We start from the raw sequence: 19,504 nt of genomic DNA, 5'->3' as shown, positions 1-19,504 counted from the left end.
TAACATTTCACTACTACATAAAGTATTCTAGACAAGCACAAGAGCATAAAGTGACAAACTTCCCAGAGCACATAAATTAAGAGCAAGTGCAAGTTTAAGAAACTAATTCCAAAAATCAACACTGAGGCAGTACCAAAAGTAAATTAAGAAGCAAGTAAAAAATAACATATTATTATGGTATATCCATTCATAAAGAAAAACTTCTGCATAAAAATGAACAATCTTCAGATCTACAAGAAGTATTCTGTATGAATGTGAATCATGATTAATATCTGAGGACAAGGTATTACTGAAGCAGCAGAAAGGACAAAAAGAAGAGGCAGGACGGTCAAACTAATAAGTTGCAAGTGGATGGGAACAGATCTAACATCAAAACCGAAGAAGTATCATCACAAAGGTGCCATCTGTGTGCCAGCAATGTAGAGACAAAGATAAGTTTGGAATTGCAAAAACCCAACGCAAGGTAAGTTATGACCTGTCAAAGCAGAGAAACAGATAAGTGAAAGAAAACAAAGACTATCCGATATTCAGGATGAAAATATTAATTAACCTTTCATCTTTGACTATTTTTAATTATTGCAGAAGTTTTATAAATGCTCTGGAGATGACAAGAATCATGTTGATTCAGAAGTTATAAACAAGGTAATGAAACCCATCATAAAATGCCTTCCAATCTACTTTTAGGGAAACATCAGATTAGAGCAGCTTAAGTTTTAAGAACCAGACTTACCTTGGTTCTCTGCTTGCTGATTGGCAAAATCTAGTATTTCTTGGCAAAAGCTTTTGCGTTCATCTCCTGTTAAGTGATTATCACCAGCTAAAAGGCTGCTTGTTTGAAGATAACTAGCAAAGTTAAGGAAACATGAGGTAGAAACCTACAACGTTCAGAAATCTGACTGAAAACGAGACACTTCAAGAACTGCTTTTCTAATCTTTTAATACAAGACCTGCTTTTATCATCACCACACTCTTCCATTAGAAAAGAAACAATGGAAGCTTTACTATCATCTGAGAATATTGCAGAATCTCTACTTTTTGCAGACCTACTAAAATATGATCCATTATTAACCTGTGCAATCTTCCCCATCTAAAAAGATTAGTGAGCACTGAAAATTCATTGACAATAGATAAACGCAGCATGCAAGTTAAAGACCCAGTGTCTTGCATTACGCTGCCCAATATTTAGAACTAAATAACTTGAGTATTTGATTATATTCCAGTTTACTTGGCTGAGAATCTGCCAGCTGTTACAGCATCACTTACCATAAGTCATAAGACTTTTTTTATACTTTTGAGTGCTGGGGGTACAAACACTCATTTAAGTATTTACCTAAGACTGCAATATTACTGGCTCAGATTGTTTAAGAGCATTTGCACTGAAGCAGAACAAATTTAAGAGAGTTTAAAAGCGATGTAAGAATTTTCAAAGCAGGCAGAGATTTACAATGTCTAAGTCTAGTTCTAAAAAAAAAAAAACCCCAAACCAACCAAACAAAAAAGAACAAAACCCAAGATACATTACAAATTTTAATTTAGCTCTAGTGACTTTCAGCTACAGTAAGATTCCTAGTACCATCACTTAGAGACTAAAATGAGCTGCTTAGGCAAAGAAAAACACAAACAAAAAAACCCCCCAATAACTTTAACAAAAGCTAGAAGAACCGTTCAAAAAAAAAAAAAAAACCCAAAAAAAAACCCAACAGAAAAACCACCAAACCAAAACCCCCAACCCTGTCTTTCCCTGCAATTTCCACAAGAACTGCCTTGCAGTAAGTAGTCTATTCAGCTGACCACTCTACTTTGGAACACGTAGAGGAATTCCATTTATAACTATGGCACCAATGAAAGCGGTACCCTTCGTCCAAAACACCAAAAAATAATGAAAATTTGCCATTTTGCTATAATAATTAATATCCTGCATACAGCACAACAGTTCCCATTAGAACCAAATTACTTAATCTAGGTACTAAATTTAGGCAACATATGAGGCCAAAATGAAAAGCAGAATTTAAATTGCACTGTTTCTAATGCCAAAGAGAATACAAAAAACATCCAAGGCCAGTCAGTAGACTTTTCCCCACGCACCGACCCCTCTTATCTTGAAAGTAGCAACAGTACAGCAACACAGACAGATTAAATATTTAAACAAATAAAGTTGTAGCAGATAGAATTGGTGTGTGAAAATAATGCAGAGAGTATGAAAGTGAAGAATTCAAAGCCTCTCAAACATTAGGATTGGGCCAAATCATTCTCTCAAAGTATTACTTTGCATTTATGTGGCGTTTCCAGAGAAGATTTCATTGACACGTTGAAGACACAGCTTTTACACAACTTGAAAGCAAACAGCTCCCACTCCCCTTCTGAAGCAGATCAAAGCCAGAAATAAAAAATAAATAATAGCAAAAATAAAAAATTAAAAAATTAAAACACCACACAGCACACCAAAGCCACAACATTTTCATCTTCCAAGCCTCTGTTTTAACTTTTGGAAAAAGGTACCATTACAAATACCAGAAGAGTCCTTGCCAGGTCAGATACAGGAAAAAGGTGGTAGCAGTTATAGAAAGCAAGCCCAGAAATTAAGCTCTTTAATATAGGAAGACACTATAATGCCGTATTTACCAAATGAAAAAACAGTCCCATATAAAAACTTCCATAATGATAAAGTACAAACAGAATCACAAAAAACCTCTATGGTACTTGCTAAACTAATGACAAACTTCACACTATCCATGTTGCTCCACTATCTAGAGCCTAGACGTATTTAAAAAGGAGAGCAGCAACTATATGGCAAAAGGTTTTAAGTGAACCAGATGTTAAAATATTTTAAAAATAAATAACCCAACCCTTCCCAAATGAACAGCAACAATGGAAACAATAACTAACTCAGCTGTCTGATGTTTGGCAGTCTCTACTGTTAAATAAACTGCTAGAGATATGTCAGAAAAATAATCAGAAGTATAATTTTCTTTGGTCTTGAATTTTCTGGCTCCGTCTTTTAGAGGATACTTTTCTATTTGCCCAAGGTGCTTCTGACATTCAGCTAACTGTTTTCTCGTATGTGTGACGAGCAATGCCCAGCCCTCAGCAAGGTAAGTTTTCAGTGCTCCTTGAAGATAGACTTCTGCTTTCTGTGGACCTTTCTTCCTCCTTTAAAAATAAAGAAATGAGTACAGAGTGAGATAAGAACCTCTGCAGCCATGAAAACTTGCTACACATTTTCAAGAAGTGGCAATGGGAGAGGGACACTGCATATGAATGCAGAAGAAGATGCAGTGAACCATTATGCTGTTTATTTTACTGGTAACAGATCAACACATTAGCCCACCTTTATGAGATTCACTCAAGCAAGCAGAACTACAATTGACAAGGAAAGACTTCATGTACAGATCCATCCCAAATCAGAGCAAGTGAGGCAGAGCTACCTCCCACAAATGCAACAAAAGCCATCTCGAGCTTCTGACACTCGACTAAAAATAGGCTTACTCAATTTTAAAGGAGGAAAATGCTTCAATGAAAATATCTTTTTATCACTACACAGCAGTTCCACAGTATCCTTTAACCCTAACATTATTCCCTCAGGTGAAAATTGAAGTTAATTTAGGAGAATCTGTTGCAGCCAGAAGATCAGACTGCTTTAGTGAACACAGGTGAAAAGCATGCCCAAATATGTTTCCTCCCTCCAACTCCAAAAAAATAATAAAAAAAAAATCACCTAGGACTCCCAAATTCTTTTAAATAAGAAAAATAAAATGAAACAGAAAACCAATGCAGGAGGTTGCTTTAGTGGAGTGTAACAGCAGGGATAAACACAAAAAATATATTTGGAAATTAGGAATAAAATTCCTGGAGACCAGTGAGGAGTGCACCCTCAGCAAGTTTGCCGATGACACCAAGCTGTGTGGTGCGGTCAACATGCTGGAGGGAAGGGATGCCATCCAGAGGGACCTTGACAGGCTTCAGAGGTGGGCCTGTGTCAACCTCATGAAGTTCAACAAGGCCAAGTGCAAGGTCCTGCACGTGGGTTGGGGCAATCCCAAGCACAGCTACAGGCTGGGTGGAAAATGGATTGAGAGCAGCCCTGAGGAGAAGGACTTGGGGCTGTTGGGGGACGAGCAGCTCAACATGACCTGGCATTGCGTGCTTGCAGCCCAGAAAGCCAACTGTACCCAGGGCCGCATCAAAAGAGGTGTGACCAGCAGGTTGAGGGAGGTGATCCTGCCCCTCTACTCCGTTCTTGTGAGACCCCACCTGGAGTACTGTGTCCAGCTCTGGGGTCCTCAGTAAAAGAAGCTGTTGGAGCGAGTAAAAAGAGCTGTTGGAGCAAGTCCAGAGGAGGGCCATGAAGATGGTCAGAGGGCTGGAGCACCTCTCCTATGAAGACAGGCTGAGAGAGTTGGGGCTGTTCAGCCTGGAGAAAAGAAGGCTCCATGGAGACCTAATTGTGGCCTTCCAGTACCTGAAGGGGGCCTACAGGAACGATGGAGAGGGACTGTGTACAAGGGCATGTAGTGATAGGACAAGGGGTGTTGGCCTTAAGCTGAAGGAGGGTAGGTTTAGATTGGATGTTAGGAAAAAAAAATCTTCACTGTGAGGGTGGTGAGGCACTGGAACAGGTTGCCCAGAGGAGTTGTGGATGCCCCATCCCTGGAAGTGTTCAAGGCCAGGTTGGATGGGGCTTTGGGCAACCTGGTCTAGTGGAGGGTGTCCCTGCCCATGGCAGGGAGCTTGGAACTAGATCATCTTTGAGGTCCCTTCCAACCCAAACCATTCTGTGATTCTATGAAAAATCACTATAAGGTTCACAGTGGGGGAAACAAAGATTTTGCAATCATAACCTCAAATATGAAACTGATTACTCTGCAAAAAAACCATGTTTTCTAGCTTTTCTTCAGTATATATACACATATGTAGTTAAGATAACTATAAACTTTGAAAGAAGTCAAAAACCGTGTTACAAAGCAGGCTATAGTAAAAGCCTAGCTATCTCTTTCCTCTCCATGCTCCCTTGTCCTTTTCTCCATAGGAGAAAAAAAGGATTAAGTTAAAGAACACAGGACAGAGAATTCTAAACCATGAGGTGATAATTAGGGCTTGATATAACGAGATTGCTGGTGTTTTGTTGTTGTTGTTTGGGGTTTTTCTGAAATACAGCCTGAAACTTAGGGTATGTTAATGTTTTTAAAAATAGTTTTTAAAATTCCTTTTAAAAATACAGCGTATTTTCCTCAAGATTATATTCAAACTTTTCAAAGCTAATGCATTTAACACATTTAAAACATTCATTTACATATAAAACTCTGCCAAGTCTTTTCCCACAAGCTTAGCTGAGCGAATTCTTCCAATATTTGTGTACATTTCAATGGTGGCATGGGACAGATCCTGTATAAAAGAAAAGAAACTATTATAAGCTTATATATACATTTTTAGAAGCTATATGGTATTTCACACAAACTCAGTAACTAAGCCCGTAACTAAGTTACTACAACAAAATTACCATAATGAGTCACTTTTTAGATTTCCCCTTGCCCCTAGCCCACAATATAGAGCAGTTTGTAACAGGTCATCTTCACTTTTTCTACAGCTGGTCACTATCTGTGTTATAAATAGCAGAAAAAAAAAAGCCTATTAAAAATTAGATGAGGCAACTCAAAACCACCAAAATAATAGATGAGATGCAGTTTCAAGATCTTCTTTATGCTTGAATTCTCCTTTTTTTGAAAACACCTATTTCTCTGTGACTATATTCCATTAGACTATCACTGCAGGATGGTATAGTGTACCATTCCAGGACACACCACAGCATAACGTATTTGGAACAATATTAGAGCTTGGTCCAGAGACTCCCAGCTAATACTTCAGAAACAAATCAACAACATACAGAACATGGTGCATCATTCTTTCACTAACGCCGCACATAATACCATTAAGGATATGAAAGTTTACAGTATGTAAACATACAATTAAATGCAAAATGCTAAGTTACAATCAGAGTAAGTATTCTTGCAAGTGTGCCTTAAAGGATTTTTGCTTGAAGCTATGCAATCTTGAGTTGAAGTTTCTCAGTCATCTTTAATCTTAATTTCCAATGCAGCCACACTGCCTACATGTCACCTTCCTTACCTTGCCCTAAGCTTGTAATAACAGCATCAAATCTTTCTCACAAAATTAGCAGTTACAACACACACTGTATACCACCCCCAAACTTTCTTCTTAAGTATATAATAGTCTCTAGCCAGGTACACAAAAACATTTCGCAGCATATTTACAAACCCACAGCCTCTTCTGACTGTCAGCAACCTTCCCAAGAAGCTCACTCTCCTTCACTTAGAGTATTAAGAACTACTCTGTCCCTCAAAACAAATTGCATAAGAGCTTCCAACTGCCTAAATATTTTGCAAAGTATCTGTCAGAAAGCATCTATTCCTATGGGGCAGGAAAATGACCCAGAATGAGCTCCCAAAGCCTTTCTTAGGCAGTATTTGATGTTTCTTAAGGAGAGACTAGAAAAGACACTGCTTTAAGAACTCACAATACCCTACAATAGTCTAAGTGACCACTCTTTAACAGATTAGTATAACCAGAGAGGTCTTAGACACCAGCTATAAGTACAAGTGAAAAGTCATCTTCCCCCCAAATTAAGGTACACGCCAACATGCTTGTACAAGATCTGACAATCATACAAGAGATTCTAAAGTTGTTGCATGAGACTAGCCATTGAATGAGAACAGAGTGTTTTCTGGTAATAAAAGCTCATCACTTTTTGCTTTCAACATGTCTGAAAAGCTGCGTTTTACTTTCCAGACTCTATTTGCATTTAAAATTTTAGTATCTTAGCTGTGTCTGGAAATTTTAATTTATTCCATGTTCTTCTCCACTGAATAGATGGATAAAATATGAGTATATATAAATTGTATAGATTTATGTGACAACTACATAGAAAACAATCTTTTATAGTGTATCTGATAGCTGAATTTCTGTTGCATAAAAGTGCAGTCAGAAATACAAACAGGAATAGGAATGGCAATTATTTCATTGGCAAACTCTACAGATCCCACTTAGTTTCTTCAATTTAGGAAGATACGGCTGAATTTAGCAGAGTCGTCAGATGCAAGTTGGAACTGAATATGTAAGAGCAGCTAGCAATTCCGAAGATTACAGTTTTGTTCCAGCTATCCAACTAGTCTTATAAAGAAATGAAGTATAAGAATGAAATCTGCTATCTTGACATGAAATATTTCAAGACTCTTTCTTTCAGTAACAACTTGAAAAATAAGCACCACGTAGTCTTCAGATTAAAAGAAAAAGCTCAATTTTTCCTTCAACTTTTCCCCAGAAAACTATAAAGCAGCACTGCAAATATAAGACATTTCAGAGGAAAATGATTTAAGGAAAAAAGCAAAAGAAAAAAACATGCACAAAATAACCAAACCCAAAAATCCCAAACACATTCCTGTGACAGTCAGGGGTTTTTTTTTGTTTTGTTTTATTTAATAAACTTTTATACAAATAACCAGAAGATCATTACAAAGGTTTCTAAATAAGGGAGCCGTCAGGAAATAAACATACATATTAAAGCACAATGAAAATTCTCATGTTGCCATCTGTGCCAGCTCCCACCCTATTATCCACAGATGTTTCAAAGTTTACATAAAAAATTCAATAGTACAACTTAAACCATATTAACACCCACTGCAAGACGCAAGTCTAAACCATTCAAAAAGAAAGTGAATTCACACATCAATATTCTTCCAGGGAAGATCCAATTAATTCTGAATTCAGGACAGCAGACTACGATAGCCATGACATCAGCTTTTTTAATAACTAACTATACATACTCACGGATAACAACCTCCAACTCATAACTGTAAATATTAGAGTTAATCCAAATATTTGAAACTTTGAATTTGAAAATTTGAATTTGAAACCCATAGAGGGTTCCAGTCGTAAACCAAATCAGCTTTGCTGTGTTCAGTGTGTAAGCAATAACATTTGATACCAAAATACAGAAAGATAGATTTATGTTCTCAATGTTATCTTCTCAGGTTTGAAAATTTTGGCCCTATCCAATCTGTAATGTAAACATCCAAAATTAATATAAATAACCAAAACTCATACTTACTAAGTAGTGTTTTTCAAAAGCTTCTACAGATGATAAGGCCTCTTTAAGTTTCTTATAAGGACTCTGTGATGCATTGGCTTTAGAAAAAAGCAGAAGAAGAGGTGTCACTTACAAATACTTTCCTACTTGAACACCCCACCACCACCTTTTTACTTCAGTAGACAGTGGAGAAAAAAAAAAACAAAAAAAACTTATAACTAATTTTATGTGGGAAATGTCACTAATACTTAGAGACGGATCATGAGTTTCTTCCCCAGGCTCTAAAATAAGATCCAAAAAGGCTGTTCCACAACCCCGTGTGTGTGTGCATTCACACGGGAGTGATGTTCAGGGTAGCAGCGTAAACGCGAGCAGCAATATAGTAATTGTGCTAACTTCTCCACACAGTATTTCATAACATTTATTCAACCCAGAAACACATACAATTGTACTTAAATTCCCTATTGTGCCAAGAGTAACATTCTCACACTCTCCACTGCTGGATTTATAAATCAGCATGACAGAAGTACACTGTAATTTGAAGACATTTTACTACCTTAAACAACGTACTTCAAATGAAAACGGTTAGCAAGAACAAGTTTTTTTTCCAAAGCAGCTTGCTCAATTTAAGTCTTTGCCAGACCAAATTTGTGTTAATATTTCTAGGAGAAAAAAAAAACCCTTTTTAAATAAATACAACAGGCACTATAGCACTGAATTAAGCATCATATATCATCATACCTGCAAGAGCAAGTGAAACATCAGTCTGTCAGCTAATGCTTCAAAGACACTAATTGCTCTAGCATATTTAGCATCTGAAAACCTCTTCCCTTCAGAAATATCTTTGTGAGGGATAAATTCCACAAGCAGTAAATAAATTTGATTGTGCAGCCACTCAAATAATATCTCTTTGTAGCTCTAGTTGCAGGTTATCTATACGCATCAAATCAAGGATTCTCCATTTCTTTTTCAAATAATTGTATTTTTAATACTTGTCTGAGAGTATTAAAAACTTTATTCAAAACCAGTACTATTCACAACTATTTACCTAAATGCTGATAAATGGAGCGTTAATGGAAAAACTTATGCTTGCAACAGTAAGGAGATGCACTGAGAATTTAAACTACTAGACACACATTAAAAGAACTGGGTAAGAGATAACAGAGTTCTATCAATGTTTACATATACTTAGGGATACTCAGAAATTATTATTACTGATGTATTTATATGTTATGTATTTAAGACAATGTCAGTTATTAGAAAGAATGCGTGCATTCCTGGTAATACCTGTTTCAGGGCGTTCTGCTCCCAACCCTGCCAACAGATCAACAGTTCTGTTAAGGTCTTCTGAATTGGGTCCCTTCTCTGACACAAGTCCACACAGATAACCCAGAGATTTTAACTGCAAGAGAAACCAGATGCTCATTTTCAATAGGCTACAAAATCAATATAAAACTCCTTTTATTCTATTGCATCAATCCTACAATACCAAACATTTCCACTGGTGTCATATTATACTGCTTGTAAGATCTGTAGTAAAGTTCCTTCACATGAAGAAAGTAGAGGACCTTTCAGAAGTAACTGGTATTTTCACAGTAGAAATTAATTTTATTAGGAGTTAAATTGCATGTAAGTTACTGACTCAAAAAAATTGGAACACATTCATATACGCACATATCCCTACATGCATTACACCTAATTCTTCTGTTTTTCCATATAAACATAGACAAAGCTTGAGATGTTCAGCAGTTACTGCCAAAGATAATTTCTAATAATTGTGCCTGCACTTTTGAAAACTATATAATCAAGAAATGCAGGCAGTCTCCAGTACACTGATTAGACAAGCTTACAAATTCACCTAGAGTATAGTAATCAGGTGAAAACCTTCATGGAACAGAGATGATTAGCATAACTAACAGTGTTAAAACAGTGCCACACAACTACCACAAAACCCCTTCTAGACAGCAGCTGGTACACTTGATACCCAGAAGTCAGCAGAGGATACTGTCCTGAAGTTCAGTTCTGTTGGTCATTTGGTGAACTCATTTAGCATAACTCAATCGATTACCAAGGTAAGCCCACAAAAGAAAAAAGGTCTCAGCTTGCCATATTACTCAATACCACATAAAATGGGGACAGTCATTAACTTTTTTTAAAATTCCACTTAATTTTGTCACTAGTTGCTAAGTTTCTTTCATTCCACCTTACTGATACTCATTATCCTACAATTTTTCCCTTTACCCTTTGTGTTAGAAGAGCTAACCTGTGTACCAACCCAGGTACACACCTTCCGTAAAATATGTAAGGAGCGTGGGAAGAATCTGATACACCCGTCACCACTTTAAAAAATTCTTTGTTTTCTTTATTCTGATCCCCTCCCCCTCCTTTTTTTTTTTTTTTTTTTTAACAGTAACTCTGCAAGGTGAAATTGTCTTTCTATGCTTTTGTAGTAAGACAAGGACCTCCTAGGGTCAGTTAGAGGATTCCTAAGCCTACTGAAATATGAACAAACTATGATTAAAATAAACAGAAAATATTCTACAGGCTATACAAACAAGAGGATGAGCTTATGCTGTGTTCAAAAACATCCATGAAGATCACAGTATGTTATTTCAGTAGTTTCTGGAGTTTGTCATCTTTCTAAACTGTTTTTCAGCAGTGGAAAGCAGTAGCCACCTTAGACACCAACTCTTTCATAGAAATGGAGTAAGTGGAACTTGAAAAGGCATTCACATACCTAGGGAAAGGGCTTAACCAAACTGAAAAAGGCCACTTTAGAACTTTGACATTATAATAATGGGTGGTAACTGAAAAATTGCAAATTATTACTTATTTGCCTCTTTCACAAGTCACCAAAAGTAACACCTTCAGTGAAGTTAGGGGACTATTACTACCATACTAACATACTGAAAAAATAATGAACTATGTAAACAGACTGCTGTATCTCTGTTTAAAATGGTAAATGCATGCAAATCTGGGCATCTTCTGCTATAACTGAAATTCATGCTCCTTCTCAGTTGACACGGACTAAGTTTGTTTTGGAGTTTAATCAGCCATTCATTTTCAAACTGGTGGTGAGGGAGGGGGACACACAGAGAGGTGAAAACACTCTAGTTATCCCCAGGCCTCATCTGACAGTAAAAAAAGTGGGTAGAAACCTGGATGTCTCACCTAGACGAGACTCAAGACAATCTACGGAACCCCATATTAAATTCCACAATAAAAAGTGCAAAATCTGTTCCGCAGAAACAAATGGTCCATTCAAAATTGTAATACCACAACTGGAACACATCATTTGCTCACCTTCTCAGTGGCATAGCTCCATAAGCCAACTGTGTGAGAAACATTTGCATCTATTTGAGCCCTATCACAGCAGCCTTCTATTCTTTGTAAGACTTCCAAACAACTCAAAAATACCCAACAATCCAAAGCTCCAGGAGGAACAGAGACCTGAAGATGAACAGATAAAATTAGCTGGGAAAATGAACATTAGTCAGATGAAAAAATGCTTCAGCAAAATACTTTTCTTGATACAATGTAGGAGAACCTCTTGGAAGAATACACAAAAAGCGGGCCATCTCTCATTAGGTCCTGAATAATTGATAAATATCAGTTCATGAAACACGGACAGCTAAGCAGCTAAACAGTGATTATATTAACTAGATTTGATACATTCACTAAGATGAAAGAGAAGGAAAAGTGGACTAATAGGTACTAGTACTTGGAAAAAAAAATTAAAAAATTTGGAAGCTAAGCCTAAGGAAAGCAGAGTTAGGAAAAACTTCTGTAAATATACTACTACTTTCCTAAGGAGACATCAGATCTAAATAAGACTGAAATTAAAAGTACACTAAGAAGTAGATTAAAAAACCTGAAAAAGAGAAATCAGTCTAATTCACAACACTGTTAATCAAAGGATAAGACATCTGTCATGGACAACTAATTCTTGGTCAGAACCAATGCAAAAACACTCCTTTTAGAAAGACTATGAAAACCTTGAAACCCATAATAAACTAGGTAATTGACTAATGTGATAGGAAAGTTCAGCATGCAAGCACAATGCATTTAAAAAAAGATACCGGTCTGCATTCTGAAAGAATTTTCAGGAAGAGGAACATCACAAGAACAGAACAGTTTAGATTTTCACGATGTAGATTTCAGTGGTGTCAGGCCACGTTAAGACGTTTGCCTGTATTAAGAAGAAGGATCACAACAGGGGTAACTGCCTGGTATGCACAAATAAGTGTTACTGTCTCACAGCCTAAAATCTGCACTCAGCCTGGATCACCACATCAAGACAGAAACAACAGAAATAAGAGATGGTGCAGAGGAGAGCCCCAAACACTGGGGGCACAGGACAGATTTGGGGTGGAGCAAAAGGGGAACTGCAGGAAGTACCTTCAGAGATTTAGAAGGCTGGGTGTATTTATTTTGGAAAGAAAAAAAAAATTACCATAAACCACACAAACAAAACATACTATATATGAGAATTACATGTTAGTTTTAGAATACACAAAGGTGTCAGAAATGCATCTGACGTATATTTTCTGTTGTTAAATGCAGATGAGCAGATGGAACTTATGGAACTTACTACCACAATGTCAGACAGACAAAAGTTAGCAGCTACTGTTAGAACAGAACAGATAAAACTAACTGAGAACCAGACACCCACAGGATTAAGGACATGGATGAATCACAAGGTGCAATCCAGAAATATTCTCAAATACACTACACTGTTCTTAAAGATGTATTTCAATTCAGACACCTATGGTCATACATGGAGGATGATCAGTGTACAACATCCCTGATAAAGCCTCTTTAGAGGATTAAAAAACCACCAGCAGAAACTAAAGTATGGAGCCAAGAGGTGTAAAGTGTGTATGCATGCAACATGACAAAAAAAAAAAAACCACCACAAAAAACCACCTTTGAGCACCGTCACTTGTTTCTGTCCTTCTTTTGTAATTGGATGAGACAGCCAGAGACACATGCATAACACAAAAGAGCGTTATTGGGCACCAAAAGGAATTACAAAGTCAGAACCACAAAAGGCAATCAAAGCGCACAGCAGTAAAGAAGCCCTACTGTAGATCCTGTTTCTAGTTCAAAACTGCTTTCTGTTACAAACTACTAGCCTGCATATCAGCATATTAACCACTCTGCCTTATTTTCTTCAATACAACACTGTTACAGATTTCACTCTTGGGAAACATAGTTCAAGAGACTCGTAATAAATCCAGGAGAGGAGACAAATTACCTACCAGCTTAAGAAGTTACTTTCCAGGTGGAGACTAGAAAACTTTAACTAAATACAGGTTTGGGTTTCAGGTGTGATGTCCCCAAATTTCCTTCCAAAGACATCCTCATGGTGAAACATTTAACTGTAGCACTGTTACAATCTGTCATTACAGCATCATTTTGATAACTCACAGCCGGTGCATACTGTATTCTGGTCACTGACATCTAAACTTCAAAAATCTTGTTAGATCATCATTAGATAAAATCATTTACATGATGGAATATAGTACACTGACTCACTTCTAGTAGCTTGAGTTCTTGCACGCAGTTGTGAAGAAGCTCCAATGCTCGCTGGGAAACCTCCCATGGCCTCTGCAGGAAGATTAATAACGTGCACTGGCGAGAAAATAGGTAGCTACGCAAGTCCAGTAGAGTAGCTTCTTGATTCTGAATTAGCTCTCTCTTCTCCATGTCTATTGGTTTTCGGAGAATTAAACCGTTCCAGCTCCTCACTGGCTGGCAAAAAAATGTCAGCCAGTTTGCACCATCTATGTAAATAAAGTTAATATCCAAGAATCAACCACCACTTTCTATCAAAGCCCCTTCCCCCTCCCTCCAGAGGCTGTGAGCTGGCTCATTCTTTCTGAAGTTTATCATATGGACAAATGACTTTATGTCTTAACTTTAAAAACAAAATAATAAAAAAACCAGCAGAACTTCCACAGCTAAGTTGATAACTGAATTTCAGAACATTTAAACCCCATGGACGTTTTGTCTTAATTGCATATTTGTTATTAGCATAGTGGCAATCAGTTTGTAGTGTATTTCTCAGCAATTAAGCCTACTTTAAGTTCAAAACAAACAAGCTTTATCTACTTAAGTATTTCTTACTCAGCCATCATTGATAGATGTGCCCCTACTTTCAGGTATAGTGTCAGGTTCAGTCGGTGAATATATTTCATTGCAATTACTTCTGCACAATATTTTTACCAGATTCACAACACATACCTGATTAAAGCTGTTGTTATATAACAACATATGCTTTAGCTCATTAAAACAGTTTAAAGTTATCTGATACTTCTTGCACAGTAATTTTTTTCTTGAAGAGAAAGTTAAATCTCCTGTAGTGTAGATTAAGCACATATTTCTATTCAGGTTTTTAGTGATTACCAAATGTCTCATGTAATTTGAGGCAAAACTGAATGCATTTTCCAGGAAGCTCTTTATTGAATAACTTAGCAGTGAGCTGTGAAAACAGCAACCATATCCCAGCCAGATCAATACTTAGGTAATTACAGAGTTTCAGGGCTCCGTTTGTAACGATCATTGAATAAGAGCAAAACACAGGTTTTCATTAAAAATTACTTCTAACCCCGAGAGACAAAAAACAATACTTTAATAGAATATAACTGATGCACTCTTGAGTTTGCATACAGCATAAAAGAAGAGCACAAACTGCCTAGTGCATATACACTGCCATGTACTGTCCTTTTCTCCCATGTACCCAAAGCACTGAGTTGTTTTACCAGAAACATAGTGAAGAAATTAATACACTTAACATTTATGTAGCACTTTAAAAAGACTTACCACCGGCCCCAAAGTTGACCACGTACTGAGAAAACAAGGCATCCAGTTCATCATACTGCACTAATGCATCCTCAAATTGCTGCAGCATCTCAAAGACAAAGGCCAGTTCTTCCTTTTGACACACAAGCAATACAAGGAGCAGGTTACTGATATTAATCATGTCTGGTATTACAGTCTGCCCTGATCCACACATAGAGCTCTGGGAACTACTTTTTCCAATGTTCTTCCCCTTCTACTATTCACACATATAAGAAAACCTGCCATTGCAGCAGATAAACCATTTCTTCCAAACACAGGAAAGTTCACAAAGGAAGATTAAGTCATACAGCTATGCCAGTAAATTCTGCTGTGTATTCAGTTCCTGATTCAGGACAAGATATTGTTCACATATCTATTAAAAGTTCAAGTCTCAAAAAAAAATTAATTGCTGAAGACTCGTCTCCCATAATAGCAATAATTTTTTCTCCTCTCTTTACACTGTGAAGGCACCAACTGCAGTATCAATAAAGGTTCAGTTGTGCACAGAGAGCCGAAGTGTTAAGTAGAAAAAGTCTGAGAATTAGATAAATCATATGCAAGAGGTAGCACATGAAGATGAGGTGGAACTGGTGTGGAAAACAGCACTGTACAGGGACTAGAAAATTCCAAAGGAATCAAGACCTTTAAGTCTATTAAACAAGAGTTTCTTGCTTTTCTCTACACCAGCTAAAACAAAGACATATTTAGAAATATTTAGAAAAAAATTAAATTCAAGGCATTCTCTGTATAGACTGCTTCAAAACAGACATTTCTCTAAAAATCTGGACGAGACCTCAAAGATGATCTAGTTCCAAGCCCCCTGCCATGGGCAGGGACACCCTCCACTAGACCAGGTTGCCCAAAGCCCCATCCAACCTGGCCTTGAACACTTCTAGGGATGGGGCATCCACAACTCCTCTGGGCAGCCTGTTTCAGTGCCTCACCCACCCTCACAGTGAAGAGTTTTTTCCTAACATCCAATCTAAACCTACCCTCCTTCAGCTTAAGGCCAACACCCCTTGTCCTATCACTATGTGCCCTTGAAAACAGTCCCTCTCCAGCTCTTCTGGAAGGCTGTTAGAAGGTCTCCCCAGAGTCTCCTCTTCTCCAGGCTGAACAGCCCCAACTCTCTCAGCCTGTCTTCATAGGAGAGGTGCTCCAGCCCTCTGACCATCTTCGTGGCCCTCCTCTGGACTTGCTCCAACAGCTCTTTTTACTCACTCCAACAGCTTCTTTTACTGAGGACCCCAGAGCTGGACACAGTACTCCAGGAGCAGTACTCACAAGAGCAGAGTAGAGGGGCAGGATCACCTCCCTCGACCTGCTGGTCACACCTCTTTTGATGCGGCCCTGGATACAGTTGGCTTTCTGGGCTGCAAGCACGCAATGCCAGCTCATGTTGAGCTTCTTGTCCCCCAACAGCCCCAAGTCCTTCTCCTCAGGGCTGCTCTCAATCCATTCTCTGCCCAGCCTGTAGCTGTGCTTGGGATTGCCCTGACCCACGTGCAGGACCTTGCCCTTGGCCTTGTTGAACTTCATGAGGTTGACACAGGCCCACCTCTGAAGCCTGTCAAGGTCCCTCTGGATGGCATCCCTTCCCTCCAGCATGTTGACCGCACCACACAGCTTGGTGTCGTCGGCAAACTTGCTGAGGTGCCCTGGCCAGATTTAATTCTATCAGACCTTTAGCTTTCCTAACAAGTTTGAGTCTTTGTACAGGTACAGTAACAGTACATTTACCCAAAATTCAAGAGCAATTACTAAAACATTTTCTAGATGCAATTTGTTTGCTTCAGTTGTGGTTCAAAAAACTTTGACAAGCCTGAAAACATTCTGCTTCTGTAATAGTACTATATTACAGTGTAATGACAAACCTGCTGCATACCAAATCTAAAAAATGCTGCTTTTATACCAGTCTTCATATTTCCTGCCGCACCCCTCAAAGAATGAGCAGAACATTAAAAGTACCAGAAAGCCAACTACAAACAAAAAAAAAGCCATTATTAAAAACTAGGACTCAAGTACTTTCTTCCATAAAAAGAGACTCTTACCTGGACCATGAAATACTCGCAGAAGCTCCACCCTGGCTCAGTCCTTTTCTCTCTCAAAGTTCTCATGTCATCTTCAAACTTGCCTAAGTTTTTGGTAAAAGACATGAGAAGCAATGTCCTGAGTTTGGTCAGGAAGGCATTCCAAGATTCCTGAGAACGGGAAGAGTCTTTCAAAGGGTCAGAAAGTACCACACATCTGTAAAGAGATTGATGAAAATTATTTTTGAGGAGGTAAACATAAAAGTCACAAATACATGCACAGTTAAACATTGTGCCAAACTGACAGACTCAGAGTGAATAAAATTTAGTTTTTCCTCTGATTAGTGTTGAATGAAAAAAAAAAACAAGTTGAGGGTTATGTTTGTTTGGGGACATATGTTGGGGTTTTGAGGTTTCTTTATTTGGTTGAGTTTTGGTGGCTTTTTTTAAAAAACTTTTCCATGTGTGTTTGTGATATACTTTATGAAGAAGAGTTAAGTGTTTTCCACAAAACAAGTACTATAAAGCTTTATTTTTTTAAAGCCAATAATGGATACATTATTCCAATTACTTAAACATAAGTAATGCTGTAGCTACCCAAGGAAAAAAAAATCTGCTTAGTAATACAATCAGCAAAATGGTAATTATAGTTACTCCTGGCAAGGATTATGTAAGATACAAATCAAGATCCATTAGATCACATAGACTCTCCTAAGTCACTTAAAATAATTCTCCATAGTATATTCTTACAGTATCTCAATTTGGTTTTACACATCCTATGTGCTAAAACTTTCACTCCTTTTCTTGGGGGGGAAAAACCCCCAAAAAACCAAATCACATTAATTCATAAATAAATCAGCCTCTTTCAGAGCATTTTCTTTCCTCAGTTTAATAACATTCAGAAAGCTACCAATATCTCTAAAGGCAGGAAAATCTCTCATCCAAGTAAAACACCATTTCTGGTTGGAAAAGTCATCTCATCCTACAGCAAAATGATTAAACCAAGCCAATCAATCAGTTAGAAACCAAAATCAAACTGAATCAGAATTGTTCAAACTATTTGCCCAAATAATCCTGTAACATACCAAACACTAAGTACAAAGAAAGTGCTGTCTATGTACAGGGTCTTATGCTGACCTGCCAGTCACTGCCAGCTCACACCAAGGTATAATGAACGCTTCCATCTTCCCTTTTCAACTTCAAATGTTTATCCTGTCACTCATTCTTAGGGGGAAAATCTCCCATTTAAAGTTACCTCTTCAGGTTAAAAGAAAAAACTGTAATATATAATAGATTCAGTGCAATGTTTCAGAATAAGGAAAACAGTATGTATTAAAGTTGGTTTCAAATTATGATTTGTGTATTATGTTGACTTTAACGAAAGCAGAAGTGATTTCATATATTTATTATTATTTTCCTTAAAATAAAAACATGTAAAGAAACTGGCTTTAAGTCAATTATCTCAAAACGGAAAGGTGATGAAGTGAAAGGCAGAAAGTACAATGGTAAAAAAGTAAGCCCTGTTGGCTTCATGTTCCCCTCCTGCCTCATTCCTACTACCTGTAGTTCTGGTATTTTTGCAGGCACCTAAGCAAACAAAAAATTCTGAAGTTCTAAAAAGTGGTTATTACCACATTGTTCCCCTTAAAATTCTTAGCCAGGAGGAGATACTTGAAAGCTTTTTGAAACATTTCAAAGTCACCATGAATCCAGGAAGAAGTGAAAATAAACTTCTCCCTTTATTGCTTGTGTTAGTCTTCTTCAAAGCACAAGTCTTATGGTACCATCAGTTTGAATACCGGATGTCAAGGCAAGTGCTTAAATGCACAAGGAACCCGTTACATAGGGAGCTGAGTTTTTATATCAGCACACTAGCCAAAGGTTAAAATGTTTGCAAGTAAAAGATTGCTTACCTGTCACTTTGTTTGTTACAGAAGTCATTTCTTATTTTATCTACTATAGAGGTTCGGGGAAGGATATTTGTTTTGTTCTTTTTCTTGGCATCACTCTCAACTACCACAATTAGCCAGTCCACTGAGTTGTGAGCTTTAAGAACATTCTGCCACTTGGTGATATCATCCTTGACTGTAGTTTTGTACACTTCTGTGTCCTGGGATAAGAAGTGGTGAATCATCAAATCAAACACACATTCTGAACAATTTCAAAAGGCAAATTTTGTTCCAACAAAAGACAAACATAAAGATATACCAAATAGAATTAGTGATAATAAGTTCATTTACTGAAAGAAATCAAATGAGGTAAAGTATAGTAAGGTTTTGGTCTTTGAATTTAATTTTTTTCTACTATTTTGGCTAACAGTAAATATATCTTAGTATTTTGGTATATCATCATTCTTTAGATTACTGAAATTAAGATTTTTAAACATAATTTAAACTCTTTTTACACATTCTTGAACTTTACAACAAAAATATGTTTGAAATTACAAAGCTGAACTGTTTTATTCCCACATAGTAACAGAAGTGTAATATTTGTGCTTTCTAACACTGCTCAAATCTTAATCTGCATAAAA

General features: G+C 37.3%; 1 protein-coding gene across 2 annotated transcripts in view; it reads right to left on the bottom strand.

The window, feature by feature from the left end:
• The window catches only part of TRAPPC10 (trafficking protein particle complex subunit 10), a 45,485-nt gene that overhangs the window by 13,518 nt on the left and 12,463 nt on the right, over positions 1–19,504 (bottom strand). The window contains exons 4-13 of one of the 2 annotated variants that reach the window (XM_075773324.1): positions 18,888–19,084; positions 16,996–17,191; positions 14,927–15,038; positions 13,640–13,887; positions 11,405–11,551; positions 9,389–9,503; positions 8,123–8,199; positions 5,291–5,382; positions 3,010–3,150; positions 731–843 (exon numbers count right to left, since the gene is read on the bottom strand). In XM_075773324.1, coding sequence (XP_075629439.1) covers positions 731–843; positions 3,010–3,150; positions 5,291–5,382; positions 8,123–8,199; positions 9,389–9,503; positions 11,405–11,551; positions 13,640–13,887; positions 14,927–15,038; positions 16,996–17,191; positions 18,888–19,084 — 1,438 coding nt within the window. The remainder of the gene's footprint in view (positions 1–730; positions 844–3,009; positions 3,151–5,290; positions 5,383–8,122; positions 8,200–9,388; positions 9,504–11,404; positions 11,552–13,639; positions 13,888–14,926; positions 15,039–16,995; positions 17,192–18,887; positions 19,085–19,504) is intronic. The other variant, XM_075773332.1, reaches the window with a different exon arrangement.

Source organism: Balearica regulorum, chromosome 1 (assembly GCF_011004875.1).
Source record: "Balearica regulorum gibbericeps isolate bBalReg1 chromosome 1, bBalReg1.pri, whole genome shotgun sequence".
Lineage (NCBI taxonomy): Eukaryota > Metazoa > Chordata > Aves > Gruiformes > Gruidae > Balearica > Balearica regulorum.
The sequence above is the reverse complement of the archived record's forward strand: the minus strand, read 5'-3'. Positions and strand labels throughout refer to the sequence as shown.